The following is a 17,535-nucleotide window of genomic DNA, read 5'->3' as shown; positions in this document are numbered from 1 at the left end:
ACTATATCTTTCTTGAGATAAGGAGATCAGAATTGAATGCTTCAACGCTCATATAAATTCTATGAGCGTTGGAGAAAGTAACCACCATGACCAGTATTAAAAATCATGCTACTGTTTGTAGCATGAAATGAAGAGGTCAGACATGCCTGTTCCATCAATACACACAGTAGGACAGGAGGAGATTTGCTTTCACCATTTCCAGCAAAAAATGTGTTGTAATGGCTACTCTGACATGTAGCAGAGAGCGGGACTGAGATGAAGTGCTCTGCTTTCAAACTAGCAATCTTTCTACAGTCTAAATACAGGAATGCCAGAAAGCTGAAAAACCATTTGCAAAAGGAAATACAAAGCAATGCAAGCCGTTCTGCATTTCACTAGTTTCTGTCCTTTGAGTTCTTCTAGGGTCTCCTCTAGCACCTGAAAGTCCACTTAAGTAAATGAATATCAAATCCTTAGAATGGCATACACTGATGTAGTAACTCCAGGTGGAATATGACCACAAATGGGGTAACAGAATCATCCAGTGGGGTCAGCAGTGGGTTCTTATAAAATGTTTAAGTCAAGCACACAGCCGTGCCCTCAGAGATTTTAAAGGAGTGTAATTTAGTAGGAGTGAGGAATAAGTCATACTGACAAATAAGAGCCCGAAGAACAGTGAAGTAATGACCAATCAGCTCTTTTCCAGAGCTACTAACCAGAAGGTGAACATCTGGACTCTTGCTGGCAGGAAAAGTCTGTGCCATTGCTGCAAAGTCCCTCTGGGTTGGGCCTCTCTTGCCACAGCGACAGGAGTGATCTTCATTCACTAGAAACCCTGGCAGGTGATGTAAATTGTTGCAGTAGCCAAGTCAGTCAGTGTCATTTGCAAAAGGGGCACCAGTAGGGCAGGAATGACTGGGAATCACTCATGTCCCATAAATAAAAGTCAATACAATAAGAAGGGCTGAGGGGACTGGAGGAGAGCTAAGGCTGAGCTTAATTGTACAAAAAAATGAAAAGAAGGGAAATGAATAGTTGGGCTTTTTTTTAGTTTCATTTTTAAAATGAATCAAAACAAAAAATGTCTTCAACATTTCCCTTTCATTTCAAATGCATGCACATCCCTACTGGTGGCTGTGCAGATTGAACGTGAAGTCTTGTTTTCCTCTAGACCAGTGTTTTTCAACCTTTTTACACCCGTGGACTGGCAAAAATAAAATAATTATTTTGTGGACCGGCAAATTACTAAGACTGAAATTTTTAAAAAAACTTTTCCATCCTGTCCCCGCAAACCAACTGATCCCATCCGCATAAGCCTCAGTTATGATTTTATATTGAACGTATTTTATTAAACAATATTCTGTACAATTGTCATTTTATAAATATAAATATACAGAGCAAGGACCATGAAAAACCCCTATCCCCCCTCCCCTTCACATATATCCCCTCTACTATCAAGAAAACTGAACAAGCCAAGTTATTACAGAATGCTACACAGAAATATCATGCTAACAGAATACTGCAGTCACACATGACAGGAATAGTGTTAGGGGAGTTCCCCCTTGTCCAAGAGAGCCCTAAGCCAGCTGGAAGCTAAAGAAGCACTGCCTGGGCTTTGCAGTCCCTAGTTATGTCTCTAGCAATATATATATATTTCAAATCTGATATATTCTAATGACAAAATAGAAATAAAATTATTTTTTTCTACCTTTTGTTGTCTCTGGTTTCTGCTTTCATCTTCTTTTCACTCTTTTCCTTCCAGCATCTGCCCTGTCCCTTCAATCCAGCATCTGCCCGTTCCATCTACTGTCTGCCCTCTCCCCCTTCCATATGTATCTGACTTCTTTCTATGCCCCTCTCCCCTTTCCATCCAGCTTGTGCCTCCTCTCTCCTTTTTACATCATTCATTCCAGCTTCACTGCTTTCTTCATTTTTATCTCTCCTACACCAGATCTAGCATCTTTATCCCTCTCTCATTTCTCTGCTGACCCCCTTTCCAGCATCAATCTCTCTCTACTTTCTCATTCCTCTGTCTCTCCCCTTTCCCTCATCTGATCTCTCCATTCCACCCTGACCCCCTTCCCCCTCCTGTAATCTCCCTGCCAGCTGTTTCCTTCCTTTTTTCCTTCCCCTTTCCCTCATCCCCCCTATCCAACATTAACTTTCTTCCCATCCCTTTCCCTCCTCCCCTCCCAGTAGCATCTCTCCTTCTACCTACCTCCAGGTCCAGTAGCAGCTCTCCTTTTATCCAGCAGCTTCCCAGCCTCCAACAGTGGCTTCCTCTACTTCCAGCAGCTCTCAGTACTTGCCAGCAGCAATGATTTACTTAGGCAGCCTTGGGTCCGTTGCCGCCTCTGAGGAAAGGGGAAGTTGCCAAAGTGAATCACTGCCCTGGCAAGTATGAGAGCTGCTGGGAGGGGAGATAGCCACTGTCGAAGGCTCCCCATGATCTTGCTCCTGCGCGCCCTGCACATTCACGCCCCTCCAAGCTGGCACAAACAGCATTGCACCGGAGGCCCTGCCATCCAAGACAAGCCGGAGGCCCCTACCCGCCATATCTCACACGTGGGCAGACTCTCAGCACAGATGCTGCTGATGGCCCCAATCCACACGCTGACCCCCGCGCACGCTGACCATCTCCCTTCTACCTGTAGCTCTCTCCCTTCCATCTGCACCTTCCCCGCGGCCCTCTTCAGCAACTCGGCAGGGGCAGCAATCAAGACAGGCTGCCGACATCAGGATCTTCTTTCTCCGAGTCCCATCTATTTTGTTTCAACTTCCTGTTTCCGCATAGGCGAGACTCACAGAGGGAATGCCCGACGTCGGCAGCCTGTCTTGATCGCCCGAGGCTGGGAGGAACAGCAGATTTCCGCCAACACCACTGGGGCAGGAAATTTAACCGCGTCGATCTCGCCAGCCCTGCGCGGACCGGCAGGAATTTTCTGCGGTCCGGCACCGGTCCGCAGACCAGCAGTTGAAGAACAGTGCTCTAGACCAGTGATTCCCAACCCTGTCCTGGAGGAACACCAGGCCAATCGGGTTTTCAGGCTAGCCCTAATGAATATGCATGAGAGAGATTTGCATATGATGGAAGTGATAGGCATGCAAATTTGCTTCATGCATATTCATTAGGGCTAGCCTGAAAACCCAATTGGCCTGGTGTTCCTCCAGGACAGGGTTGGGAACCACTGCTCTAGACTACAAAAACTCTTCCAGTAATTCCCCATGAAAAGCAATGGAAATAGCTCAACTGGTTTACACAGAAATCTTACTATGCTCGATATGGTCATTGGTCCCACCCATAACCAGAGCTCACCAGGCTCAACACCTCATCTGGCAACATTGACCACACTATCCCTCTTAAATGACAGGATGTACCGCAAAATATCTTGATTAAGAATCGAGCATCAACTGTCTATTACGAAGTAGATTTTATAAAAATGCACCTCTGTCATAACAGGCTCCTAGATTTTATCCATAGCGGTGTACAAAGCTCTCAGATAGGTTTCAATCTGTGCCTTTATATGCTGCCTATTCTCTGCCCTGAAGATCTACATCCATGAGGGGCCTCCATTTGGGTTTCTGTATCAGAACCTGGGTGCCTTAGGTTCCATTAGAAAATACTGGCATAACTGCGCCTAACGTTTCAGTGTCCGCACTTATCCCAACCATAGATCCGGTATAAGGTGAGCAACTAAGTGCAGTAGGGTTGTGTGTAACTTAGAGTACTATGGAGTCCTTTTACTAACCTTCATATGGCCCTTACATGGATTTTTCCAGGCCATTCTTACTGCAGCAGAAAAATGGCCTATTTTCCATTCTCTGGATTAATAGCCAGGAGCTAATGTTGTCCAAAATTAGCATGTCAGGCCTTACCATTACCTGTCTTGGGGAGTGGGGGGAAGGTCTCATGTGCTAATCAAGTAGTGTGAGGTAATGTGGCTGCGCTAACTGACAAATATCATCACACCTGTTCTCCGCCTCAGACACACCCCTCCTAGAAAAATAAAGATGCATTTTTTAGCATGTGATTTGCGCATGAATATTTGGCTTTTACAGCAGGATGCCTCGGTGCATCCCACGAGAAGCCCTTTTAACCTGTGGTAAGCACATACTAGTGCCTACTGCAGCTTAGTTAAAGGAACCCTATGTAAGAGGGAATCCTACCTAAGTCCCACCCCCATGTATGTCCTCTACAAATCAGCTAAGTTAAACAGGTATTTAGAGAACAGAGCTTAGTCAACTTCATTATCTGGGTGCTTAAATACACACACACACACATACACACATGCTAGTAATCTAAACATTGACATCAAGGAGCAATTTCTAAAAGTTCTGCAGAACTTACAAGCCTGCAGCATTTTCCTTTAAAAATGAGGACTCTAGTGGCATTGTAGGTACTTCTAGCTTCTCTAACAGTGTCGTTTAATTTCTAAGAAGGAAAGTAAACCAGCCCCTCTTAGACTCTTTGCCCAAGGATACGTCACTTGTGGACCTGAAAGCCCTAAATGGGGCAGGAATGATTCACAGCCGCTCTGGTCCTGCTCATGTGGCAAAACAAACAGCACTGGCCTGGAGTGGTTGCTTTCCCAGTATGAAATCAGGCAAAAACAGACAGACTGGGGGGAACTGAAAGTTACTAGAATAAACCTGTGGCTCCACTCTGCAGACTTGTAGATTCAGGAAAGGTTTCTACCTTCAGTTCCCCCTCCCTTTGTTCTTTCCCTTGAACATTCTCTTTCTTTCTATCAATTGTAGTTCCAACCCTTCTTCCATTTTGTTCTGGTTCGTCAATGTCTTTACAAATTGTCATTTTCCCTGGTTTGTCTTGTTCATATTGTATTTTATTTGGCGCATTGCTTTGGGTTGATTAGGCGATATAAGAAATTTTAAATAAACTTGAAACTTCTGTACAACTTTTAAAGGTTGCTCCTTGAACGCTTTTAAGCTTTCATTTTTACTGCAGTGCCAGAGTACCTGGGTACTAAGATAATTTTAAAATTCAAATTCCGATCTACAATTATTACTATGGGTTTTCTGCCATTCTCTTCAGCTAATGAAAACAATTCAGTTAAGCAAGGCTCGAAATGATTTTGGTAATACATGCCAGAGTAGGGAGAGATTCTTTGTCTCATATCCATCCATTAAGTCACAATTCCACTGGTGAACACATTTTAGTGCCCACAACATGATTTTGACAGGGATGTGTTCTTCAGGGTTTATGATTGTCAAAACTCTATGACCTAATCCTTAAGGAAACCTCGGTAGATGCCCCAGGAAGCAGCTTCTTGCCTTTTCCCCTTATATAGTGGTTTAGGCAGCAGCCTGACTTCCATGCTACTGTCCCCCAGTGGTTATTCTGGTTATTTTATACAAAATTGCCAGCCCCCTGTCTTTCTCATATAATTTCCTTCCATTGTACAGCCTGCCTTTTCTGAGTGTCACTAAGAAATACAGTCTTAATTTAATCCATAAAACACTGCAGCATCTTTCTTCATAGCTGTAGCAAAATTTAATTCATAGAAATCCAAAGGGAAAGTCTGATTGCAAAGTGCTGCATGCCTCTTTTAATAGCTAACTTATCACAAAAGGGTTCAAGGTTCACACAAACTATTGCACATCAGAATCCAAAAACAATGACCATCAGTCTTCTGTAATGAGATTCTGAGATGCAGCCACCCTGGGGGGTTTTCTTATTTTTGATCAGAATGGGTTTTAGCCAGGATTTGTTGAGCTCTGTGAGTTTTAGGAATCTGTTATTCCATACAGCACAGAATAGTAAAAGGCATCTGGCTTAACACTAGAGAAATTCTGATTATGAAGGAATATGTTATCTCCCAGACACACCCGAAATCATATTATTTCTATATGTGTATAGAGTACCAGTATTTTATTACCATATCACTTATTTCTTAGATCTCTTGATGTGTGTGGGATTAAGTGCACTGTTGCTTTTGTTTAAAAAAACAAAAAAAAAAAAAAAACACCAAATTCCTGTGCTTTTTGCTGTGGCTGTAAAGAAGCTGCTGGGAATTGGGGAGGGAGAGATGTAACAGCCCAACAGTAGGAGCTTATCTTATGGCAAAAGTGGCCCCCATTATGAAGGAGATAAAGCTGCCAAAGGGGCCACAAGCAAATGTGGGACAGTAATTAGCAAATCAAAAAAAGTGTGTCTCTTCCTGTGTGAATTTCCATCGGTTTGCAACATTAAAAGAGGTCTAGAAAAGAAAATTCGTCACCTCCAACTCATCTTAAAATGGTTCCAATTTTCCAAGCAGCCCACACCTCCTCTCCAGCCCCACCACAGTCCCTAGCTCTTTACGATATGCATCAGTGGCATTTAGCAGCTTGCCTTGCACTGTCCTCTACCCTACAGGATTTCAGCCGCTCAGAGAGAAAACGCGAGACACGGCTCTCCTGCCACCTGCCCGATCTCTACAGTGCCGGTCCAAAAGGGGTCAGATCCGAAGCAAAAACTTGGTAAGCAAATTCGCAGAAGTCCAATGGACCGGGAGATCGCAGTAATCGCTAAAACAAATGTCCCGCTTCCCCGAGGGACGTCTGTGGCAGCAGGACAGTGAGCTATGGTGCACGGAAAGGGATGTTCAGGCTGGGGACTGGGGAAAGGATCGGCAGCTTTGCAACTCAAGCAGTCCAGTAGGCTCGGCGGGCGAGAGACTGGGAGCTGTCCAGCGGGATCAGGAGGTTCCTGGGCGCTGTCCAAGAGGATCAGGAGGCGGCTGGATGCTGGTGCTGAACGGACAGAGGGAACCTGGGAGCTGTCCAGCGGGATCAGGAGGTTCCTGGGCAACATGGGGAGGTCGTCTCTAGGGGTACCTGCGGGATGTATCTATTGGAATCAGCCTGCAGGGACACCTGTAACCGCAGTCTTTGAAGTAGACGAACCCGACTCCGTCTCATGTTGACCAAGGAAAAAAGAAGAAAGGAATGGACTCGTAACTCTGGCAAGACTTTTCGGGGGGGAAGCTAAAGGGGAAGGGATGGTGAAATGAAAGAGCCGGAGGAGCTCCTACCTGGAAGAGGCGCAGGATGTTGGCCACCATGACGGAGACGGAGCTGGCCGAGGCGCCCACCACTCCCAGCACCCGCTCCGGCTTGACGAAGAGCGGCGCCTCGCCGCTGGTGCATCGCACGTCCGACGGGTCCCGCTGGATCAGCGCCTGCACGAAGGTCAGCGACTGCTCGAGCGCGTGCGTGTCCCGGGAGCAGGTGTCGAGCAAGCGGGCGCCCAGGCTGACGTTGGGCAGCAGCTCGGGGTCGCTGTTGATCTGGTCGAGCGCGTAGAGCATGGCCTCGAGCCGGTGGATGCCGTTCTTCCGCTTGATGTCCCCGCAGGGCCCCGCGCCCGGGGGCCCCTCGCCGTGCACCGGGAAGAGCCCCCCCAGGGTGATGTCGCCCTCCAGGCGGATGGAGTGGGGCGCGTAGGGCTCCTGCGCGGCCGCGGCCCAGAGGCAGGCGAGGAGCAGCGGCAGGGCCATGCTGGGGGGTCCCGATCCCGCTCTCCCCGCGCTCTTGGCTCTCTCCCGGCTCCTCCCGCAGCCGCCAGCTCTTTAAACCCAGGCGGCCCCGCCCCCGGGTCGCGTCACCGGCCTACGTCACCCGAGGGGCGGGGAGACTCCCTAGCCCCGCCCCCTCCAAGCAGCTCCGATGCCGCCGTTCACTTAGGCGCTTCCCCAGCGTGAAACTTGGACTAGGCTTGAAGTTTGGCATCAGCAGTGGTTGAACGTCGGAACAAAACAAGGGGACAATCCACGTTCACTGCTTGGGCGGAGAAGGTTTCAGGTCCGAAACACTCTCCAATTAGCTCCGCTAGGTGCAAATGCAAACTGCTGCCATCGATATTTCAATGTTCAGCACCTTAGTACTATATAAACTATTAAATGTTCAATAATGCAGGAAAAAATTATCTTTCCCAACCAGGGACCCAGGGGGGAAAAACATTCTTATATGTTCAAACAGCCCTAGTGAAATCCTGCTCTTGAAAGATAATGGACTGAGAGTAACCCTGCTTCAAATCCTACTGCACATTTCTGAATTTTTTTTTTAACTGTGAGTCCTTCAGAGACTGATAAATATGAGGTGGGTGCTCAAAGGTTGTCAACCCAACTAACCAACTTTCCCACTGTAGCTGAAAAGAGCATAAGAACATAAGCATCGCCTTTGCCGAGTCAAACCATAGGTCCATCACGCCCAGCAGTCCGCTCCCACGGCGGCCCCCCAGGTCAAGGACCTGTAGTGATCTATTACCCAAGGGCGTTTTGTACTGTATAGTAACCCTCTAATTATACCCCTGGATCCCCTTTCCCTTCAGGAACTCGTCCAATCCCTTTTTGAAACCCAAAATCGTACTCTGCTCAACCACCTCCTCTGGAAGCGCATTCCAGGTGTCCACCACCCTCTGGGTGAAGAAGAACTTCCTAGCATTTGTTCTAAATCTATCTCCCCTCAATTTTTTTGAGTGCCCTCTAGTTTTTGCTGCCCCCGCCAGTCTGAAGAATCTGTCTCTCTCTACCTTTACCATGCCCTTCATGATCTTATAAGTTTCAATCATATCCCCTCTAAGTCTCTGCTTTTCCAGGGAAAAGAGCCCCAGCTTCTCCAGCCTCTCAGCATATGAGAGGTTTTCCATGCCCTTTATCATTTTTGTTGCTCTTCTCTGGACCCTCTCGTGTATCGCCATATCTTTCTTTAGGTACGGCGACCAGTACTGGACGCAGTATTCCAGATGCGGTCGCACCATTGCCCTGTACAGCGGGAGGATAACTTCCTTGGTTCTGGTAGTGATACCTTTTTTGATAATGCCCAACATTCTGTTCGCCTTTTTCGAGGCCGCTGCGCATTGTGTAATTATACCTCGGGTTCCCTTTCCCTATGTGCATAACTTTACATTTCTCTACATTGAAGCTCATCTGCCATTTATTTGTCCACTCAGTTTGTTCAGGTCCCTTTGGAGTTCTTTACACTCCTCAACAGATCTAACTGTACCGGAGAGTTTTGTGTCATCCGCAAATTTTACAACTTCACACTTTGTCCCTGTTTCCAAGTCATTAATAAATATATTGAATAGCAGTGGTCCCAGCACTGACCCTTGTGGGACGCCACTTGTGACCCCTTTCCAGTCCAAATAGTGTCCCTTTATTCCTACCCTCTGTTTCCTGTTTGCTAGCCAGTTTCTGATCCAGAGCAATTATCTTATTTCATTAAGTGCCAAGTTGCAGAAACCAAACATTGTTTCAGATCATTGACTGAACCATATCCACATCATTCTCTTCTTAGTTGGGTTGACAACTTTTCAGCACTGACCCCAAATGCACACCACTTCAATAGCTTCAGGCTTCTTATAAAATTACAGTACAGTAGGTATTTTTTTGGTCCCTGGCTGGCTCACAATTAAAAAAAAAAAAAACCTCAGAGGCCATTCATCAACTCTTAAGATAATCCATGAACATAAGACATTTGAAATAAAATATTTTGATACCCATCAGACAGAACTCAAACAAAAAACTTGGCTTTATTTCCCACTACAAAAAAATTCAAACTGCTTTTTCACCAATTGCCACTGAAATGCTTTCATGTTTCCCTAATATATACTAATTTTCCCAATATTTGCTTATTTCTGATCTGGAGAAGGGGTTACCTTTCAAACCTAATCATAAACAACATTATTAGTCCAATTAAAAAAAAATGTATTATTTTTCTCCTTTATGTTTAGTGCCCATGACTTGTCCATGTGACATCCACTTTACAGTTACACCCCCACACACTAGCTATAGCTATTCTAGACCTTGGTGCCTATCTGTTTTGGTGCTTAATTTCCATTAACATCCATTTGAGTGCCAAAAGTTAAGCATAAGAATTGCCGCTGCTGGGTCAGACCAGTGGTCCATCGTGCCCAGCCGTCCGCTCACGCAACAGCCCCCAGGCCAAAGACCAGTGCTCTAAATGAGTCCAGCCTCACCTGCGTACGTTCCAGTTTAGAAGGAACTTGTCCAACTTTGTCTTCAATCCCTGGAGGGTGTTTTCCCCTATAACAGGGCGTTCCAGTTTTCTATCACTGTCTGGGTGAAGAACAACTTCCTTACGTTTGTAAGGAATCTATCCCCTTTCAATTTTAGAGAGTGCCCTCTCGTTCTCCCTACCTAGGAGAGAGTGAACAATCTGTCTTTCCCTACTAAGTCTTCCCTTCAGTATTTTGAATGTTTCGATCATGTCCCCTCTCAGTTTCCTCTTTTAAAGGTAGAAGAGGCCCAGTTTCTCCAATCTCTCACAGTACGGCAACTCCTCCAGCCCCTTAACTATGTTAGTCGCTCTTCTCTGGACCCTTTCGAGTGTCCTTCTTCATGTACGGCGACCAGGGCTGGACGCAGTACTCTAGGTGAGGGCACACCATGGCCCAGCACAGCGGCATGATAACCTTCTTCGATCTGTTTGTGATCCCTTTCTTTATCATTCCTAGCATTCTGTTTGTCCTTTTCACCGCTGCTGCACATTGCAGGGATGGCTTCATTGACTTGTCGATCAGAACTCCCAAGTCTCTTTCCTGGGAGGTCGCTCTAAGTACCGCCCTGGCCATCCTGTATTCATTCGTGAGATTTTTGTTACCGACAAGCATCACTTTACACTTATCCACTTTGAACCTCATTTGCCATGCCAATGCCCATTTCTCGAGCTTGATTATGTCACGTTGCAGATCTTCGCAATCCCCCCGTGTCTTCACTACTCTGAATAACTTTGTATCATCTGCACATTTAATCACCTCACTCATCGTACCAATATCCAGATCATTTATAAAGATGTTGATGAGCACGGGTCCAAGCCAGTGGCGTACCAAGGGGGGGGCGGGGGGGGGGGGCGGTCCGCCCCGGGTACCAAGCCCTGAGGGGGTGCTCCCGGTCCGGTCCAATTACCCCCCCCCTGCGCCGGGTGTCGCGTCTGGAAACAGCCTGCAGCAAGATCGCGATGCCAGAGATCTTTGCCTGCTTCGACTGTTTCCTCCGCCACGGTCCTGCCCCTCCTCTGATGTCAGAGGAGGGGCGGGACCGCGGCGGAGGAAACAGCCGAAGCAGGCAAAAATCTCTGGCATCGCGCGATCTTGTTGCAGGCTGTTTCCCCAGGGCAGTAGCGTACCAAGGGGGGCGAGGGGGAGGTCCATCCCGGGTGCCGCCTTAGGGGGGGGTGCACAGCTGGCCCGGTCCCTATCGCGCTCCTACCCTCCCAGCGAAAGCAGCATCGGCGCCATTATCGAAAAAGGTAATGGCGCCAGGCCTTGGAGCACCAAGGCAGACCGCTTCTCCCCCCTCCCAGCCGAAACCCCGCTGACCATCCTATCTCTCTCCCCCCCCCAAGTGAACCTTTCTGACCCTCCCAGCGAAAGCAGCAAACCTCCCTCCAGTAGCGTCGGCTTTATCCTCCCTCTGCCGCATCACTGATGACGTCATCAGTAACGCGGCAGAGGAAGGAGAAAGCCGCGAAGGAGGTTTGCTGCTCTCGCTGGGAAGGTCGGAAAGGTTCACGGGGGGGGGAGATAGGAGGGTCAGCGGGGGTTCGGCTGGGAGGGGGGAGAAGCGGACTGCCTCGGTGCTCCATTACCTTCTTCGGGCAGCAGCAGCGTTTACAATTCGCTGCTGTTGCCGGCTTCAGGCCTTGTTCTCTGCCGGGTCCTGCCTACTTCCAGTTTTCATGAAGACAGGACCCGACAGAGAGGAAGGCCTGAAGCGGGCAACATCAGTGAATTGTGAATGCTGCTGCTGCCCGATGAAGTTCAGGACATCGGGGAAGGAGCAGGGAGAAATCGGCTGCTGGCTTGGGGGTGAGGGTAGGGAAAGAATCGTGGAAGTGGAGAAATCGGCACGATGGCTTTGTGCAGGCTAGGGGGAGAGAGAAAGAAAGGAAAAAATAAAGAGGGGGGCCAGGGGGAGAGAGAAAGAAAGGCAGAAAGAAAGAGGGGGACCAAGGGGAGAGAAAGAAAGGCAGAAATAAAGAGGGGGACCAAGGGGAGAGAAAGAAAGGCAGAAATAAAGAGGGGGTCAAGGGGGAGAGAAAGAAAGGCAGAAAGAAAGAGGAGGGCCAGGGGGAGAGAGAAAGAAAGGCAGAAAGAAAGAGGGGGACCAAGGGGAGAGAAAGAAAGGCAGAAATAAAGAGGGGGGTCAAGGGGGAGAGAAAGAAAGGCAGAAAGAAAGAGGGGGGGCCAGGAGGAGAGAGAAAGAAAGGCAGAAATAAAGAGGGGAGCCAGGGGGAGAGAGAAAGAAGAAGGATCAGAAGAAGGACCAGAGACTCATGAAATCACCAGACAAAAAAGTAGGAAAAATGATTTTATTTTCAACTTAGTGATCAAAATGTGTCCGTTTTGAAAATTTATATCTGCTGTCTATATTTTGCACTATGGCCCCCTTTTACTAAACCGCAATAGAGTTTTTTAGCGCAGGGAGCCTATGAGCGTCGAGAGCAGCATGGGGCATTCAGCGCAGCTCCCTACGCTAAAAACCGCTATCGCAGTTTAGTAAAAAGGGAGGGGGAATATTTGTCTATTTTTGTATAGTTGTTACTGAGGTGACATTGCATAAAGTCATCTGCCTTGACCTCTTTGAAAACCCGCGGAATATAAATGATAATTAACATTTTCTCTGCGTACAGCGTGCTTTGTGTTTTTAAAATTTTATTGTTGGTAGATCATTTTGACTTGGCCACAAAGGTAAGGGGGAGGGAGGGAGGGGAACTGCTGAAAGACATCTAATAATCCTTGCAGGCTTGACTGCAGGGAATTATTTTTGTAAAATCATGTTTTGTTATGTGACTGGCATTATCTAGACTTTAATTTCTATGAATGAATAGAATGAAAATGATATAAAATTACTTGCTTGTTTTTATGTGCGTGCGCTGAAGGAAAGTGGAGAGAGAGTGGGCTGAGGATGCTGAAGGGAAATGGGGAAGAGAGTGGGGAGAAGACGCTGATTTATAAATTGACAATTGTACAGAATATTGTTTCTTTTTATACTTTAATATAAACAATTCAAGGCTTGTGTGGATGGAATCAGGTGGTTTGCGGGGATGGGGACCGAGCTTACGGGGATTAGTCCAATAAAATTGTATTTTTTTATATCTCATTATTTGTTTTATTTTTATTTGTTAATTTATAAAGTGGTGATTGTTATGTATCAGTTTTTTTCAAATTTACATCTACTGTCTTTATATTTTGCACTGTATTAGAGGACATGTGTTACTGTTTTTTGTGGTGTTGCATTGTATCCAGGGTCTGGTTTCTTGGCGGATCAGTTTAACTTTTGTCTACATATTTCTATTTTTAGTTTGTGATTATTCCATTTTGGGCGAGGGTGTATCTCTGTTCTGTGTGTATGAAAAAGACATAGTTTTCAGTTGGCATTGACTACTGGATCAATTGACTGTGTGGGATCTGGCTTGTTTAGTTTTACAATGTATGTGTTGGTGTTCTAGTGCTCACTGCAGTGTTTAAGATGCAGCCTTTTCCTAGGTACACTCTTGTGGTGCGATATGTAGATTGGTACTAAAAATCATATTTTTCATATAGATGGGGGGGGTGTCAAAAAATGATGGGCCCTGGGTGCCACATACCCTAAGTACGCCACTGCCTGCAACTACTCCATATGTACTTCTAATGTCATGACAATTTAGACATAATTTATGTTTTGTTATGTTTGGAATAATGGTTACATATATGAGGTTCAATAAAAGAAAATTTTCACTGCCTGTTTCTATTCTGACCATTTATTCCATTTCATGGTTATTGCAAAAAAAAAAAAAAAAATTTTTTACATGGGGGGGGAGTGTCAAAAAATGATGGGCCCCGGGTGCCACATACCCTAGGTACGCCACTGGTCCAAGCACCGAGCCCTGCGGCACTCCACTGGTGACGCTCTTCCAGTCTGAGTATTGTCCATTTATCCCCACTCTCCGTTTCCTATGCTCCAGCCAGTCTTTAATCCACACGAGTATTTCACCTTCGATTCCATGGCTTGCAATTTTCAAAGTAGTCGTTCATGCGGAACCTTGTCGAACGCCTTCTAAAAATCCAGATATATAATGTCGACCGGGTCGCTCTTGTCTATCTGCCTGTTTACTCCTTCAAAGAAGTGCAGCAAGTTCATCAAACAAGATCTGCCTTTGCTGAAACCGTGCTGGCTCGTCATCATCAGACTGTGTCCGTCAATGATGCAGTCCTTTATCAGCGCCGCTACCATATTTTCCGGTACCGAGGTCAGACTCCCCTCTGTAGTTTCCCAGATCTCCCCTCAAACCTTTTTTGAAGATCGGCGTAACATTCGCCACGCGGAATCTTTCCTGATTTGATTGACAGATTGGCTATTAGTTGAAGCAGTTCAGCTATAATTCCTTTCAGTTCCTTGATGACCCTCAATGACCCAAACTTTTAGCGCAATATATAGAACTAGTCATTAAGCCCATTACATTAACGGGTGCTAGAATATGTCTATCTGTCTTTCTTTCTTTCTATGTCTCTCTCTCTAACCGTCTCTTTCTTCCTTTCTTTGTCTCTCTCCCTCCCACTGTCTTTCTTTCTGTCTGTCTCTCTCCCTGGCCCCTTTTGTCTGTCTGTGTTTATTTCTTTCTGTCTCTCTCCCTGCCTGCTCTCTTTCATTCTCGTGCGCTGCCTGCCTGGCCCTCTTTTGTCTCCCCCCAAAGCAAACCAAGATTGCTCCCTGGCCCTCTTTCCCTCCCCCCTCCCCCACTTCCCTTTGCAGCAACAGCAGCATTCCCCTCCTTCTCTGTGTAGCAGCAACAGCATTCCCCCTTCCCTGTACAGCAGCATTCCCCCACACTTCCCTGTACAGAAGCAGCATTCTCTCCTTCCCTGAGCAGCAACATTCCCCCCTTTCCCTGTGTAGCAGCAGCATTCCTCCCTTCCCTGTGCACCCACCCCTTTCCTGCTCCCCCTGTTCCCTTCCCACATCCATCAGCATTCATTTTCTGCTCCCCCTGTGCATATGCTCTACTTGCCTCAAAGAAAAGCGCTGCACCGCGCTGTTGCTGGTGTCGATGTCTTCTCTACACTGCAGCCAACCCTAGTGGAAACAGGAAGTTGTGAGAGGGTGGGCCGCAGTGGAGAGAAGATAGTGAGGCCAGTGGCAGCACAGCGCAGCGCTTTTCAGTTAAACACTGTGAGTAGGCGAGAGGGAGGAGGGGGAAAAATAGATGGCGGCAGGGGGGTTTGTAGGTCGGGGCACATGCGGCAAGCCGCCGCTCGCACCTAAAGATTTTAAAAGCTCCCCTGGATTGGTCTGCCCTGCTCCTTACCTTAGTATGTTTTTAAGTTGAAAGACGCGGCGGCTCCTTGCAGGAGCAGGGCAGACCGAAGAACAGCACGGCCGACAGCCGCCGCGTCCGACCTCCACCTCGGGGGAGGAGAGAGAGTGTTTCACGCACATGCGCACTCCTATCTGAGGTGCCCTACAGCGCACGGAAAACAGAACATGCAATGGGAGTGTTCCAAGTTAAATTCACAGGTTGGAAAACATGTTTCAATATAGCATAAGTGATGGGAAGCACACCTAATACAGGAGATGCTATGGCTTCTACATCCAACTGAGCTCCTGCCATCAATCCCTCAGACATTGAGAAGAGGTGTGACCTTGAAATTCTTCTGTCTCATCCTTTCATATTCACTTTCCACCCATGGGCTTTGAGATGAAACATAGAAACATAGAAAAAGACGGCAGAAAAGGGCCACGGCCCATCTAGTCTGTCCACACTAATGGCCCACCCCCTAACTACCTCCATGAAGAGATCCCACATGCCAATACGATCTTTTCTTAAAATCTGGCATACTGCTGGCCTCAATTACCTGTTGTGGAAGATTATTCCAGCGGTCAACCACCCTTTCGGTGAAGAAATATTTTCTGGTGTCGCCATGAAATTTCTCACCCCTGATTTTCAACGGATGCCCTCTTGTTACCGTGGGTCCTCTAAGGAAAAAGAGATCCTCTTCCACCCCAATACGGCCCGTGACATATTTGAACGTCTCGATCATGTCTCCCCTCTCTCTGCGTTCCTCGAGTGAATACAGCTGCAACTTACCCAGTCGTTCCTCATACGGGACATCCTTGAGTCCTGAGACCATCCTGGTGGCTATTTGCTGAACCGACTCAGCTCTCCGCACATCTTTTTGATAATGCGGCCTCCAAAATTGTACACAGTATTCCAGATGGGGTCTCACCATGGATCTGTACAACGGCATTATAGAAACATAGAAACATAGAAATTGACGGCAGAAAAGGGCTATAGCCCATCGAGTCTGCCCATACCAATGACCCACTCCCTGATTCTTACTCTCCTAGAGATCCCACATGAATATCCCATTTTCTCTTGAAATTATGACCTCGGGCTTACGGCTGACGAAACTTCTACAGATACAGCCCATGATTTGTCTAGCCCTGGATGAAGGTTTCTCCACTTGATTGGCAGTCTTCATGTCTTCACTAATAATCACCCCCCCAAGTCACGTTCTGCTACAGTCCTTGCTAGGATCTCACCATTTAGGGTGTAAGTCCTGCATGGATTTTTGCTGCCAAGGTGCATGATCTTGCATTTTTTGGCATTGAAACTTAGTTGCCAAGTCTTTGACCAATGCTCCAGCAGGAGTAGGTCCTGCGTCATATTGTCGGGCATTGAGCTTTTGTCGGGCACTGTGCTTTCATCTGTTGTGCGGTTACCTACTATGTTGCATAGTTTGGCATCATCGGCGAATAATGTAATTTTACCTCGAAGTCCCTCAGCCAAGTCTCTTACGAAGATGTTAAATAGGATCGGGCCCAAGACCGAGCCCTGCGGCACTCCGCTGATCACCTCCATCGTATTGGAGAGGGTACCGTTTACCACTACCCTCTGAAGTCTACCTCCAAGCCAGTCCCTAACCCATGCGGTTAATATTTCACCCAGTCCCATCAAACCCATCTTGCTCAATAACCTACGGTGTAGGACGCTATCAAACGCTTTGCTGAAGTCCAAGTACACGACATCCTTTTGATTCTCTTTTTTTAAATTCTGGGTATGAATATTTTGTATACTTCTAGTGCTGGTAACCATGAAGTATTTAGTGCTGCTGGTCTAATGTACTACACTGATTAGTTGTGTGAATTTGGCAGCCAGTTCCTGTGTCCCACTCCTTGTATCTCACAATTAAAATGCCTCTTGACTTCTCACCCTTTGGAAAAATAAGACAGACCTGCTGCTACTTTTTTTTCCCCATTAGTAATAGTTCATTTCATAAATTATTGCACAGTCCTTCATTTTTCTTGCCAATTACTGAACTAAATTTTAAGCTGAGCAGTTGCAGAAATTTAACTATTTGAGGAAATTTTAATTCTAATTTTACAATGAAAATCTGTTTTACAGTGAAGAGAAGAATAGATCTACTGGCCAAACCTCTTCCTTGCACAATTAGGACAAGGGGGATAATTTTATAACAGGCCATCTAGCTTAGGAAGATAATTTATAAAGACACTTAGGCCCTTATCAAGGGCATTTTCGAAACAATAAGGGCCT

The 17,535-nt window shown here is 46.7% G+C and overlaps 1 protein-coding gene across 8 annotated transcripts in view; it reads right to left on the bottom strand.

The window, feature by feature from the left end:
* The window catches only part of GRM7 (glutamate metabotropic receptor 7), a 430,791-nt gene that overhangs the window by 331,933 nt on the left and 81,323 nt on the right, over positions 1–17,535 (bottom strand). For 5 of the 8 annotated variants that reach the window (XR_004537402.1, XR_004537406.1, XM_033926677.1 and 2 more), the window contains exon 1: positions 7,014–7,500. The exons of the other annotated variants lie outside the window; for them this stretch is intronic. Coding sequence is in view for 3 of the 5 variants with exons in the window: in XM_033926677.1 (XP_033782568.1) it covers positions 7,014–7,478 (465 nt within the window). In the remaining 2 variants the exon portion in view is untranslated. Of the gene's footprint in view, positions 1–7,013; positions 7,501–17,535 lie in introns of those variants that run through there. 8 annotated transcript variants of the gene reach the window in all.

This window comes from Geotrypetes seraphini, chromosome 17 (assembly GCF_902459505.1).
Source record: "Geotrypetes seraphini chromosome 17, aGeoSer1.1, whole genome shotgun sequence".
In the NCBI taxonomy this organism is placed as follows: domain Eukaryota; kingdom Metazoa; phylum Chordata; class Amphibia; order Gymnophiona; family Dermophiidae; genus Geotrypetes; species Geotrypetes seraphini.
The sequence above is the reverse complement of the archived record's forward strand: the minus strand, read 5'-3'. Positions and strand labels throughout refer to the sequence as shown.